The sequence below is a fragment of the Siphateles boraxobius genome, unplaced genomic scaffold, assembly GCF_051911475.1.
Source record: "Siphateles boraxobius isolate OS27281-9 unplaced genomic scaffold, OSU_SipBor_1 24, whole genome shotgun sequence".
Taxonomy (NCBI): Eukaryota; Metazoa; Chordata; class Actinopteri; order Cypriniformes; family Leuciscidae; genus Siphateles; species Siphateles boraxobius.
In genome coordinates this window covers 4,750,893-4,765,576 of record NW_027508855.1, presented here as the reverse complement: position 1 = coordinate 4,765,576, position 14,684 = coordinate 4,750,893, and the positions used below count along the sequence as shown (strand labels likewise).

The 14,684-nt window shown below is 35.8% G+C and overlaps 2 protein-coding genes across 3 annotated transcripts; both read right to left on the bottom strand.

Annotated features, from left to right (window-relative positions):
* Positions 1 to 83: 83 nt before the first annotated feature.
* Positions 84 to 10,068, bottom strand: abcb9 (ATP-binding cassette, sub-family B (MDR/TAP), member 9). The gene is made up of 11 exons (XM_077240880.1): positions 9,013 to 10,068; positions 7,889 to 8,003; positions 7,595 to 7,725; positions 6,989 to 7,194; positions 6,597 to 6,794; positions 3,610 to 3,738; positions 3,340 to 3,528; positions 2,750 to 2,923; positions 2,353 to 2,512; positions 816 to 952; positions 84 to 704 (listed from the first exon to the last, which is right to left on the bottom strand). Exons 1-11 carry the CDS (start codon positions 9,641 to 9,643, stop codon positions 396 to 398), a joined length of 2,379 nt encoding a protein of 792 aa, XP_077096995.1. The 5' UTR covers positions 9,644 to 10,068; the 3' UTR covers positions 84 to 395.
* Positions 10,069 to 11,101: 1,033 nt separating this feature from the next.
* On the bottom strand, positions 11,102 to 14,651 carry LOC143748739 (gypsy retrotransposon integrase-like protein 1). Of its 2 annotated transcripts, none has more exons than XM_077240875.1 (8): positions 14,328 to 14,651; positions 13,708 to 13,901; positions 13,481 to 13,592; positions 13,241 to 13,382; positions 13,116 to 13,170; positions 12,774 to 13,031; positions 12,547 to 12,663; positions 11,102 to 12,344 (listed from the first exon to the last, which is right to left on the bottom strand). In XM_077240875.1, the coding sequence occupies exons 1-8, from the start codon at positions 14,494 to 14,496 to the stop codon at positions 12,123 to 12,125; spliced, it is 1,269 nt and encodes a 422-aa protein (XP_077096990.1). In that variant the 5' UTR covers positions 14,497 to 14,651; the 3' UTR covers positions 11,102 to 12,122. The 2 variants fall into 2 exon arrangements, with proteins under 2 accessions (XP_077096990.1, XP_077096991.1); XM_077240876.1 differs by having other exon boundaries at positions 13,481 to 13,561; positions 13,752 to 13,901; positions 14,328 to 14,642.
* Between the last annotated feature and the right edge of the window lie 33 nt (positions 14,652 to 14,684).

The following is a 14,684-nucleotide window of genomic DNA, read 5'->3' as shown; positions in this document are numbered from 1 at the left end:
ACATAATAACATTACTAAAACTTAAAGTAAAATTGAAATTAAAGCTGAAAATATAAAAATAAAAGCTACTATATGTAGCTGTATGTTAGTATGTGGTACCTTTATTTATTTTTTTAAAAACAATGATCTGTCCATTCATTTTATTTCCATAATTACATTTAATAACATAATTCAATTATCTCAGATATTTACATTTGAAAAAAATGTACAGTACATCAAGTATATCAAGTATGTATTGCTTTAAGCATTATTCAAGGCATACCCCAGTCTAGTAAACACACTCTTTGACATGCAAAATATGTGATAAATCCCAAGATACGATTACAATTATAATAAAATTATTCTAGCATTAAGGCCTTCATACAAACAATCAGGTGAAGCACGTCAACTTTCTCTTAGTAGCGTGCTTCATAATCAGTGTCACTACAGTCCTCTTCGCTCTCCTTATCTCCTTCCTTCAGCACTCGAGGTGGGGCTGGCAATATTTTGTGACCATCTGCATCTATTTCACTCCCCAGGATCTGCCTCTGCACCAGCTTACAGTAGAGTCCTCCCCTGGCCATGAGTTCAGCATGAGGGCCCTGCTCCACCACAGAGCCTTTGTCGATCACCAGAATGTTGTCTGCTCTCTCCACGGTGCTCAGTCTGTGGGCAATCACTAAAACCGTGTGCGCTCGCATCAAGTTGTTCAGAGCCTGCTGAACCTAAAACAAAGTAGTAACATGAATGAAGTCTAATGCAAGACTAAAAATACGTATGTTCACCTGATCCACGTCCTTTCAATATAACAGCCTCTCAAGATCAACAGCTCTTACTATGTATTCGCTTTCTGAATCCAGTGCACTTGTGGCTTCATCCAAAATGAGAATGCGAGGGTTTCTGATGAGAGCCCGAGCAATTGCAACTCTCTGTTTTTGCCCGCCAGACAGCTGAGTGCCCTTCTCTCCAACCCCTATAACAGAGGACAGAGCACCGTGATGAATTATGAGCCAAACTCTGATACAAAACGTGTCAAATAAGTCAAAAACATCCAATCAAAATGAAGTGTTTGAATATTTATTATAGTCACTATAGCACTGCATAAGACATTCAAGTCAGATATGGAAGATGCTGTGTTAAATCTGAATGTTTTAAGACATACACTTCCAGTCGAAAGTTTTGGATCGGCAAGATTTTTTATGTTTTTAAAAGAAGTCTTCTGCTCACCAAGGCTGCATGTATTTGATTAAAAATAAAATAAAAACAGTAATATTTTGAAATTTAAAATGACTGTTTTCATTGTGAATATAATAGTAAAGTGTAATTTATTCCTGTGATCAAAGCTGTTTTCAGCATTTTTCAGCATCATTACTCCCGTCTTCAGTGCCACATTATGATGATTTTGATCCTCAAGAAATATTTCTCATTATTATCACTGTTGAAAACAGTTATTTACACTTATTAATAGAAAGTTCAAAAGAACAGCATTTATCTGAAATAGAAAGCTTTTGTAACATTAAACACTACCGTTCAAAAGTTTGGGGTCAGTAAGAATTTTTATTTTATATTTTTGGGGAAAATAAATAAAATAAATCAATACTTACAGTAAATAAGTTACAGTAAAGACATTTAAAATGTTACAAAAGGTTCTGAATGTGACGGTGAAGACGGGAGTAATGATGCTGAAAATTCAGCTTTGATCACAGGAATAAATTTCATTTTAAAATATATTAAAATAGAAAACAGTCATTTTAAATTGTCATAATATTTAACAATATTACTGGGGTTTTTATTAAATAAATGCAGCCTTGGTGAGCAGAAGAGACTTGAAAAAATGAAATATAAATATTATAATATAATATAATATAATGGGTGTGTGTTTGTGTGTATTTATATATATATATATATATACATACATATACTGTGTGTGTGTGTTTGTGTGTGTATATATATATATATATATATATATACATACAAAAATGGGTGTGTAAACCCTCATATCTATATTATAAATATAATAATATGTATGCACACGTTATATAAACAAAGACTTTTATGTTAGATTAATTGATTTGACAGTACTAAATATAATATAATATAATATAATATAATATAATATATCACAGAATCTTCCAAACTCAGGATATAAGGTGGGTTTGAAATGAGGGGTTGTGTTGTAGGTGCTGAATGCACTTATGTCTGTACTTGTTCAGTGTTTGTTAATGCACTATAACTGTATGTATTTTTATGTTGCAGTATGTATGTCAAAGACAAATTTCCCTAGAGAGAAATGAATTAATCTTGAATCTTGAATAATATAATATAATATAATATAATATAATATAATATAATATAATATAATATATAACTAACCAGTGTCATAGCCTCTGGAGAGGCCAGTTATGAAGTCATGTGCATTGGCATTAATTGCAGCTCTGATGACCGCCTCCATAGGAGCTTCAGGTATACCATAGGAGATATTCATCTGAACAGTCCGAGCAAACAGAACAGGCTCCTGACCCACCAGTGCCACCTATAAAAAAACAAAGCACTAACATCTCTAATTTGCTTTTGGTTAGGCCACTTCACCAAAACTTTCATTATCGGCAACTGCTGCCCTCTTATGGTCATAGAATGTACTACAAGGTGCATTGAAAACAACATTATTACAGATAATTAAAAAAATATATACATTTCTAAAACTGTATTTACAAAATAATGTATCCATTCAAAATGTAGTATGACAGATCAACCTCAGAATATATCCCACCTTAGAGTGATAATATTTGTGCTGGTAGGTGTTCACAGGTCGGCCGTCCACTAGCACTTGGCCTTGCTGAGGGGCATAAAAGTTCTCCAGCAAACACACACATGAGCTTTTTCCACCACCAGAGGGCCCTACTAGTGCAGTTACTTGCCCTGGGCGAAGACTGAAGGATACATTCTGAGAAGAAAATGTGGGTTCAGTTTCCTTCTTATGTATGTCTAGGAATTCTGCTCCTGATTCACTAGCATATCAGTTTAAAAGTTAAACAAATAAAAGTAGCATTTAAAGTTACTTGCAATAGACTATTTGCAAGGACAGTCTTTGCTGCTCCCAATTTAAGTCATCCAATGTGACAATGTGGCTCATCATGACACTATCATGGCCAATGAATCAGAACATATTTGGCCAGAAACCAACAAAAATTTGTATTTACATAAAAAGGAATTTTAAAATTTTAGCGTTACCACATAATGCACAAGGCATGAGATATGGTTATATTTTCCTGTTAGTAGATTAAATGCCAAAGGTATCTCAAAATAAAATAAAAATAAATCTATACTTTGCACTTAAAGTCTACATTCAGCAAAGAATACCTTCAATATTTCCATCTCTGGTCGTGTTGGATATGCAAATGTCACATTTTTGAATTCCACCCGGCCTTCAAGTGTCTCTGGAGCTTCTTGACCATCAAGGCCATCTTTAGGTTTCCTGTCAATATATTCAAACACTTTCTCTGCAGCGCCAACGCCTTGCATCAGACCTGTATACACCGATGATATACTCTGTAAAAAGACCAGTGTTTCAGATTCATCATTTGAGTTTCATTCACACGTGTGTACATTTTAAAAGTAAAATCAAAGTACCTCCAGGGCCTCTCCAAGCTCTAGCTCATAGATGACAAAGGAAATAAGGGTCCCTCCACTCATCTGATTTGTCACCACTAGATGGCCTCCATAAAACAGGACTGTGACTTGTAAGGCCAGCTCAGAGATCTAAAAAAAAGATAGAAATGAAGAAAGAAGAAAGATTGAAAACTAGTGTAAATATGGACTTGAACTCCTAAAATACTTTAAGGCCTGGTTTCACAGACAGGTCTTAGATTAAGCCAGGATTAGGCATTAGTTCAATTAGGGCATTTAAGTAGCTTTTATAAACGTGCCCTAGGAAAAAAAATCATTACTGGTGTGAATCTTGAGACAAAACAAAGGCACTTACATATTTTAAGATGCAAGTTGCTTTCCGTAAAAAACAGCTCAAACATGTATTTTAGTCTGGGACTAGGCTTAAGCCTTGTCTGTGAAACCGGGGGTAAATGTGGCAAAAATTTAGACAAATTGTGAAGCAAAGGGAGAAGCAAAGGGAAATAAATCATGCTGCCTTCACGTGCAATCTGAAATTTCCCACTATTTCCCAGGCCTACTTCCCACTTCTAAAGTTGTGATTACAATCTCGTCGCATTCAAGTGCTTTGTTAGTTGTTAGGTGTCCAGTATCCGGGCATTAACCCTTTGTGTTGTGCCAGATCCCAGTATTATACCTTTATGCTCAGCTGTTTTTGAAGATTTTATGCCAATATCTTTCACTGATTTGTCAAAGACGGTCCAATGTTCAAGACTCTTAATTTGGACCCCTCTGCTTTGTCCAACTACAGGCCAGTTTCTAAGCTGCCTTTTTTATCTAAAGTTCTAGAAAATGTGGTATATGCCCAACTTCAATTGCACCTCAACTCTAACAACATCTTCGAAAAATTCCAGTCTGGTTTTAGATCTTGTCACAGTACGGAAACTGCTCTTTTAAGAGTTTTTAATGATCTCCTTTTAATTTCTGATTCTGGTAGCTCTGCTGTGCTAGTGCTTTTAGATCTGACTGCAGCATTCGATACGATAGACCACAAGATTTTATTGTCAAGACTTGAGTCTTGTGCAGGCATTAAAGGCACAGTTCTGAAGTGGTTTCAGTCATATCTGACAGACAGGTCTTTTTCTGTAAACCTTGGACCTTTTTACTCCAATAAAGCCCCGATTAACAGCGGGGTGCCTCAAGGCTCAATTTTAGGCCCAGTCTTGTTCGCGCTGTATATGATGCCAATGGGATCAATCTTCGAAAAATACAACATTTCCTTTCACTGCTTTGCAGATGACATTCAAATTTATTTACCTTTGAATTCCAAAACAAACTCAGTTGAAGTACTGAGAAAATGTCTAAGCGAAGTAAAAGATTGGATGTCACTAAACTTTTTACACTTAAATGACAAAAAAACTGAAGTTGTAACTTTTGGGAAGTTCGATGTCTCTGGTTCTATCAGTGCTCTTGGCCCAATATCCTCAAACTGCTGCCCATGTGTAAAAAGTCTTGGTGTTTTTATTGATTTTTTTTTTTTAAACTCGATAAACAGATTAGCTCAGTTGTAAAAACAAGCTTCTTTCAACTCAGACTTCTTTGGAAGGTTAAGTCCTACCTACCCCATAGTCAACTGGAAAAAGTTGTGCATGCCCTGATCACAAACCATCTGGACTATTGTAATTCATTGTACTATGGCCCTGATCAATCTTCAGTTCACCGATTACAATTAGTTCAAAATGCAGCTGCACGCCTGCTAACAGGGAAAAAGCGCAGTGTCCGCATCACCCCTGTACTGTCATCTCTCCATTGGCTGCCTGTCGCTTCCAGAATCCATTTTAAGATCTTATTGTTAGTTTGTAAATCTCTAAATGGACTGGCACCATCATATTTATCTGACATGCTGATTTTGCATACTCCAGTCAGAGCACTTAGGTCCACTGACCAGTTGCTTTTAGACTGTCCAAGATCCAGATTAAAAACCAGAGGGGACAGAGCTTTTTCAGTAGCAGGTCCAAAGCTCTGGAACTCTCTTCCTCTCAATATTAGAGCAGCTACCTCTATCGAGATATTTAAATCACTCTTAAAAACCTATCTTTTTGCACTGGTTTTTAATGTAAGCTGAGCTGGGGCATTTTTGTTTTGTTTTATTGTTGTCTGTTTTATTATTTTTTGGCATATTCTGTTTTAAAGGGTTTTTTTGGTTAATTGTTGTTTTTATCTCATGCAGTTCCCTGTATCTGGACAGCACTTTGGGGCAGTAGTGATTTCTTGTAAATGTGCTTTATAAATAAACTTTGACCTTGACCTTGTTGTCAGAAAGAACAGGAATCATGAAGGACGCCAGTTACTGTACATAAGCCACTGAGTTAAAACTTTGTCTTAAGAACTAGTCTGACCAACTAGCAATTATTAAGAGCTAATCATCCTTACTTTTCGGATTCAAATTAGTCCAGTCTATCCCTTTATTTAACTGACTTAAAAAATGTACGACCCATCTTGAAAAATATAAATAAATGACTTACTTGTAATGTAATGTAACTAAGTATTATCAGTTTCTGCAACCAGCCACAGGTTTATTCTTTATTGGGAAAATCTTATTAAAGTCAAAATGATATTTAGCGTCCCATTCATTGACAACCATATAAACATTCACTAGTTTGCTGACAATTCTGGAATTTCAGTCAAATATAGGCTATTTTGTGTATAAAACATAAAATATGCTTCAAATGAATATTCATATTTGTAAATATGTACTATATTGACGGGAAGACAAGGCTAATAAAGATTACCCATCACAGCAGCAACCATGTTTAAAGATTATGGCACGCCCAAAATTATCCTCAAACTTCCCAGTGGTAAATATGACTTGACAGGGTGACAGATTCCAAAACTAAGAAACTCATATTTACGATAATTCCGATAGCATGTGTAGGCAGCATTATAATGTATAACTAAGGATTCTGTGAGGACAAAGACTGAAGGCTTCGTTAAACCTTCAAGATACCTACATAGCTTGACCACATGAAGCAGGCGTAGGCGACGGCTTGCTTCTTATTAAGAATGAACATCTCCTGCAGTCTGCTGTAGTATGAATCTCCCTCCTGGTCCTCATTAGCAAAACTTCGCACTGTTCTCATGGCTGATATTGTTTCCTCTGCCACTTTATTGGCCTGGGCCAGTGCTGTCTGAACTTCTTTGGTTAATTTCTGTTGAACATTACAAATGTGTAACGTTAATCTTTTAGTACGAGTATATCTTTTGTATCAGTGCATGAAATGCTATTATATAATAGTATAATGTGCATTTGTGAATAATGAAACAGCATAAGCTACTATATACTACAATGCACCACTTTCTAATATTTTTTATCAAGCAAAGTATTTGCATTTGCATAACTTGCCTTGTAATACTCTCCATACAGTTTGGAGACCACAGCTATATATGGGAAACCCATGATGGTGACTACAGACAGCTTCCAGGACATTCCAAACATGAATATGAAGATGCCCACAGATTTCACAAAGCTACGCAGGAACAAGTTCACATTTTGTGAGATGAGGTCGCTCACTTGAGTAGTGTCTGAGGTAAGTCTAGAGGTAATGTCACCTGTAAGGCAAACCATTGAGTGCTGAATCATTTATGTGCTCTGTACTTAATGTCTTTCACGGGTCCAATGGTCTTTTGATAACATAATGTTAAAAACAACAGTGAATTTTCATTTCTTTAAGGCAGCAAAATAATAGTATTAATGTTATAGGTAAGCTTATGTTTTAGCCTTTGATTTCTTTGTAAATAAAATGCAGCATCACATGTTTTCTGTTGGCTGCACTCAAGAATCAACACAATAGTTTTAAGGAAAGAAGACAAGGCCAATCACAAATGAGTATGCAAATGTAAGAAAAAATATCAACTGAAATTCAGCATGCACAATTATAGACCTACATGTTTTGGTAGAAATATAAGGAAATATGTTTGATGAAAGATATGATTGGAGCTGTAACATTACCTGTATGGTTGGCATCAAAGAACCCAATATCTTGATGCATTAGTGATCTGAAGAGAAGGTTCCGAAGTCGAATGTTCAACCTGGCAAACGTAACAGAAAAGACTCCTCCACGAAACCCAATGGCTATGGAGCTATAAAAACAACAAAAAAGTTATACATTTTCAAAGGACATTATATGACATGGATTAAGATGTCAAAAAAAGAAAAGTAAAAAATGAATGTGTTTCATGAAATTTCTATAGTGGTCTATAAAAATGAGTAATTGAGGGAGAAGTCAAATCCAGAATTGCTCACCTGACCAAAGCCAACACACTGAGAGTAATCATTGGTTTGGCAAAATGATCCATGCTTTTCTGTATAACTATGCCATCTATTGCTTGCCCCGTGTAATAAGGAATAAAAGATTCACCTATGGAGAGGAAAATATAACATTTAATTATGCGATGAAAAGTACTAGAAATGAGAACAATATGTTAAACAATATAAAGTGCTAGATGTGCAACCATCAAAGTGCGACAAATCAAGACATTCACAAGCATTACATTACACTTTGATGACTAGAGTAAATGCAATGATGTGCAATCTAACAGTACTCAGACCGTTACATTTAGAAATCCACAACTGCTGGGGTGAATATGATGAAAATGTCTGTACAAGTGAAAAAGGTAGCCTACATAAAAACTGTTATACACACTACCATTCAAAAGTTTGGGGTCAGTAAGATTTTTCATTGATCAAGTATGCTCTAAATTGATCATTTTGAAAGCATTTTAAATAAATGATGTTCTTTTGAACTTTCTATTCATCCAAGTAACCTGAAAAATGTGTCATGGTTTCCACAAAACAGTTTTTGACATTGATAATAATAAACTATTCTTGAGCACCAAATCACCATATTATAATGATTTCTGAAGGATCATGTGACACTGAAGACTGAAGTAATGCCTGCTGAAAATTAAAATTAAAAAATATTTATTGTAATTTGTAATATTTCACAATTTATCATTTTACTGTATTTTTCATCAAATAAATGCAGTCTTGATGATCATAAGAGACTCTTTTCAAAACATGCTTCAAAAAAGTATATTTTTCTGTATATATTTAAATAGTTTTTACAGCATTTATTAATGTTACCTAAAGTTAGTGTTCATTTTTAAATATACAAGTGTTCCCTTTTAGTCCATTAAAATCGTTGTTAGTTCATATTAAATATTCTGCTAATGTATAATTGTACAGTGACTGTACATTTCATCAGATTGTTTATAGAGAATGACTGCTGGGCCAATTATAACAAGAGCTTCTGTTAACACAAGTCTGACTTATGAAATATCCATCATGGAATTATGACATGTTTAGCCTACTTAATTTATTACATTTCTTAGAATATAGCTGAGAGAAACTGTTGAGAGTGAACTTACACACAGCAGATAGGAGAAGAAAGAAGAAAGCAATGGCCAGCAAACCCGAGTCCTTCTTACAGTATGACAACAGACGGCCGATTGTGGCCCCTGAATGAGGAGACTCTTTCCTTGATTTCCTGCTCTTCTCACTGGACTCGTCTTCTGTTTCAATGCCATCCACCAACCCCTCTGTCTCCTCGCTGTCCTCTCGGTCAGACACAGCATTGGGAGTCTGTGACAGCAGATTCCATGAGATCATGATGCCTATTGCTGATGCACAAGTCCAGGAGAACAGACTGAGGAACCAAGGGTCATACATCAGAGCTCCCTCTTCAGAAAACATCAACAACTTGGCCAGAGCATAAGTCATATTGGTAAGACAAATTAGGGCAACCAGCGTCCCCAGGTTTGACACCCTCCGTGGACCATCGTTCCTGTTAAAGAACACCCCGATAGAGCCCCCGAAAAGAAGACTGACCCGTATGAGAACGGTTCCCCATAAGTCCAGTGTTGAGCGGTGTATGTCAAAGTCTTCTAATTCATCTGAAAATATATCAAGACTTGATCCATGAACATACAATATTGTAGTGACCATAATATCCACAAGAGTGAACACTAGGCTGCCACTGAGAATCACAGCAACCCTCATTTTCCTACACCTGTTGAAGGGGTTGATACTACTGCACCACACAGACTAGCTCTCCTAGGTAGACGTGAGCAGCAAAATTCTATATGGAAGTGATTTCAATAGAGTTAAGTAGGTAAATGACACAGCGTGAAATCAGAATGACAGGTCTGATAAAAGTAGCGCGCGTTAAACAAACTCTATGTCAAGGTACTGCGCCTGTAACGTTGATTCGCTAGCCTGCGCAGTTTGACACCCCGCACTAGCACAGACTCATTCATTAGGGCAGTATAGAATATCTATATGTAAATCCTAAGGTTTTCCGTCTAAAAAGCAGCTCATTGTTTCCTTCGTAAATCAACCTTCCCGGTACGATAATAAAATTCATATTAGTCACACAATATCCAGTTCACATCCATCGTCTCTCCTTAACAGTGCAGTTCAAAGACAGGAAGGGGGGACAAGAATACTGTACTGAAGCCCCGCCTCCGTGTCAACTGACCAATCAGAGAGTGCTCTGGTCACATTGGTAAAACCAGTCACAGTTATGTACCTATGGTATTTACATAATTTGATGGAAAGCGCGTGAGGGCAAATTTTAAAATGGATATCATTGTATCCGAATTGTATTGTATTGTTTATTGTGCATCCAATATGTAGTATTGTATCTCCAAAAGTCGAGCATAAACTGAGCATTTCACTGATCATATATTAAATCTGCACTTGTAGTGTACGTCAAATCTTAAAAGTATATTTAAAAAAACTGTACTCTCAGATATCAAATAAATTGCACTAATGTGACTGTTCTTTAAAACACTTTATTACGCATTTAAAAAGTGTACTTTGTAATAAATTCATAAAAGTTTTACTTTAAGTACATTTTAAATCATTGTTTATGTGAGGAACGAAGTTCCTCTTATCTTGATGTGTTAATATAGCCTATACTAAAGTGCTTGTGCTAATTTTAACTGTAGTGTTATTTAAAGTTAATATTTTAAATACTTAATTACAAATATATAATTACAAATAGAATACAAGTTTCAAAAGAAATTACATTATATTTTAGTATAGCATAGTATATAGTACATTCGGCAGTATACTTTCACAACTATATTTTAGACAATAAGTAATTCTGAAATTATAAAGTACTTAAGTCCTACTTAAAAAAACACTATTGAGTTCAACTAATTGCATTTAATTTAACTTTAAACTATAATGTATTTTCATTTAATAGTTATTAACATTTAAGTGTCCAAAAACATTACATTTAGTTTGCATTTAAGTATATTCTTTCAAAATGAAATTTTTCGTAACTCTCTTTTTTCAAGTATACTAAAGTGTGCTTCTCTTTCACAAAAGTAATTTTATTTTAAGAGGATTTTTTATTTTTCAAAAAAAAATTATGAATAACTTTTTATTTTATGGGGAAAGCTTCATTCCCAGAATGTTTTCACCTCATGGATTTCTGTTAGATCACCACTGTTGTCATCAACACAGTAATAACAAATTTTATTAGCTCAAATATGTTGGTGTTTTAACATCATATAATATTTACGGTTAGGAACCAAAATATCACCAAAATGTCTCCCATAATTCTTATACGTATAGTATAACATTGTCAGTGATTTTTGTGAGCTTGTAAGTTCTAGCAACCACAGCTGTCAGTTTTTAGCCTAAATTTTAAACGAGAACAGAGCGTTACAACATTAAACGGCTTCACTTTAAAGGCATGTCGCCATTTTGCAGGCTGTCCCAATGATGACACAAGTAACAAGCTGAGGTCAGCCCTATTATGAAATCAGCTGCAATCCGTGGCTGCATTCTTGCACATTCGTTTCAACTGTTATTTCAAAGGCAAACAGAATGTTGCAAGAGATGCATCACATTGGCCGCAGAGCTGACTGAATAACTGATTAACAAATCCATTTATTACCAATTAAAAAAGTCATTTGTTGGATAACAATTTAAAATGATGAAGCACATGTACAGACATTTATTTGCAAATTCGGACCCAACATTTGAGAAAAAAAGTTAGGCAAAACAACGACTCAACTATTTTCCGTGGTACTGAGCACTGAATATTATAACCTTCATAATTAATGTTTAAACAACATTCTTACAGATAATACTGAAGTCTCTGTACCCCAGATGACTCATCCAAAGGAAATAGAGAAAAAGTGTCTTCTGGTACATCATGAGTCACATAAGCAAAACAAACATGGGTGTGTAGTTCAGTAAAAGACTACCATAATGACCTCACCTTGTAAAAAATACTATTCTGTAAAATAATAAGCACAATCTAACATCATCAGTGCCAATGAACGCCTTGAGCTGAAACACAATATTTGAATCTTGCTACATTATGTCCTGAGACAAAGCAAGCATGAGTTCATCTACTTAACATGCTCTCTGTGGACCATCTTACGGTTCTTTGAGCTGTAGTGTATGCAAATACACTTTGCAGATAGTGATCAGTCCCATCAAAAAATATTTTCAGTGTCTGTTAGAGGATATTCTTGGCTTCAGATACATTCTGTATTGTGGTTAGGACAGTCTCCACAGGAAAAGACAAGTAGAGGCTTTCCTTAAGCTTTTTTGCTGAGGGTGATTCCTCTGCGCTGAACAATGGGTTGGTCACAGTAAGAGTTATGGAGGGCATGTTTCTAGCCTTGCGTTTTGCATTTTTCTTTTCTTGTCTGTAGGCGACATTCATATTTGTAACTACCTGTATAGACAGAAATAACATTATCAGGAAACTAATTTCAAATCTTGTCTGCACTAAAATCAGTGTTTTTAGACATCCTTTTTGAATAAACGCTAGTAGTTACACATGCACTATGGAGAATGGGGCAAGTGTCTAACTGATCTATCATTAGTAATGGGACTGAACAAGATTTTAGCTACACAAACAAATGCTCAGACTTTACCAGATGTTTGATGTTATTCTGTTGCTCCTGCATGGAGGAAAGAAAAGAGTTTGTGTCCTCTTCATTAAGGGTATCCTCCTCCCGGTCCTGATAGCAACTAAGAGCATCAAACCCTGTCTTTAAAAAAATGAACAAAAACAGAAATTCAGTCAGTTTAGCTTGCTTACCGTATTAAAACATTAATACATGTCAGTGTATTACCATATCTTAAAAGTGAATTATCTTACCTCACTTGACATGCTGGCTTTTCTGTTGAACATTAAAAAGTGTGGTGTAAATTTTGTCGTAGGGTTGACCGATGTCCTGAAGATGGCCAAAACTGGATCAAGAAAATCATCCCATTCTACCTGTTTCTCCACCACCATCTGTTTTATGGCATCTCTCAGCAGATTACTGCTGCAATCATACAGTGCGTTCCTCTGCGGCTGGTCTACTGGCACCACTCTTAATGCTATGTTCCACCGGTCACACAGGTGCTTTGTAACCTAAAATAATTAATAATAATGCTGTGAAAATAAGTTAATCCCCTATTTGGCATAAAAGTTTGGTATTTCAACAAAAGTTTTTACCTCCTCACATAAGTCAGCACTTTGAGAGCAAAATATTGTCTTTGCAGGGCCAAATCTGGAGAAAAAAAAAACATTTTAGCATATCAGCATATTTACTCTTTTTTAATGGTGCAATGTAACCTCACCTGCAAATAGATGATGAAATGCATCGTGCAATACAGAGAGCATCTTTCTTTTGTACAGGAAAGGCCTCTACCCATTTACTGTAGTAATCTGTAATAATAACAATGTGTGTATTCCCTCCATGTACAGTTCCTGGGAATGGACCTGTTTTAAAAAATAGCAAGTGAAGACATTTGGTTACGCACTAGAAATATGTCCTGCTAACAAATTAGGCATCTTAAAAGTCGCTTACAAACTTTTACCGATTATTTCAATGGCCAAAATGTCCCACGGACCATCCACCTTGATGGGTCGTACCGTTCTGGCTAGGTTTTTACTTCGCTCTGTGTGTTGACAAGTTTCACATACTTTAATCTGAAACAGATGATTCAGTGACATGTAGATTAATGCAAACGAACGTAGAAATAATATGACGGTGGCAAACACATCCATTCCTAAAACTGTCAGGATAGTGACATCCACATCATACCCAATCCACAACATCCTTGACAATGCCAAGCCAGTAGTATTTACTCTGAATCCTGTGAACAGTCTTCTTCTGTCCCAGGTGATGCCCAATGTCATTGAAGTGACACTCCAGGAATATCTGTCTCTTTCGCTCTGCCTCAATCACTACTTCTCGCTTTTCTTCTTTCTTTGGCCCCACATAATATAACCGGCCATCTAAAGAATTTATGATAGAGAAAAGTTAGAGAGGTAATAAAACTAAATAAATCACTAATCACTCAGTAAGACCAGCTAAACCATTAAAAAAGTGTGGAACGTTGCTTATGTTGCTTTTAAAGACTATTTTAAAAACGGTTTTATATACTAGAATAGACTGGACTGGATAAAATGATCAACTCAAACATCAGGAGGAGATTTGTATTCAACAAATATTCAATATGATGGTTATGTACTAGTAAATAGTTTCAGTAACCCCCATTAGCTTATATTCAAACCAAGAGGCATTAAAAAATGAATACATACATACAGGTCTGTCAAAGATCAACTTTACAACACTGTTTCCAGGAAATACTGTAAAACACTAAAAGACTAACAACAGATTACTGACATTCCGAATGTAACATTTGCCAGCTTTGCTCTCACCGTCAATCATAAATTTCTGAGCATATCTTTTGAGATTTTTCTTGCGAATAGGGTTCATGGTTTGAGGATAACAGCCCTCGGCAACAAAAGTGTAAATGTCCCCCAGTCTGTTGGAGCTGGACTCCACCACCTCCTCTTCGGCAACTGGCAACGAGTCCACACTCAACATTCTGCTGCGAATACACGGTCCCAGGCTTTAAATACATAACAGATGGTACAGCTAAATTATCGTCAAATTTTAAATTCAAAACAACAGAAGCGATTTGCCTTGTACTTGCGCGTGCACACACATACACAACAATACTCACACGGAATGAATTGAGTGACGTACCAGGAAGCAAACTATCTTTTATCACT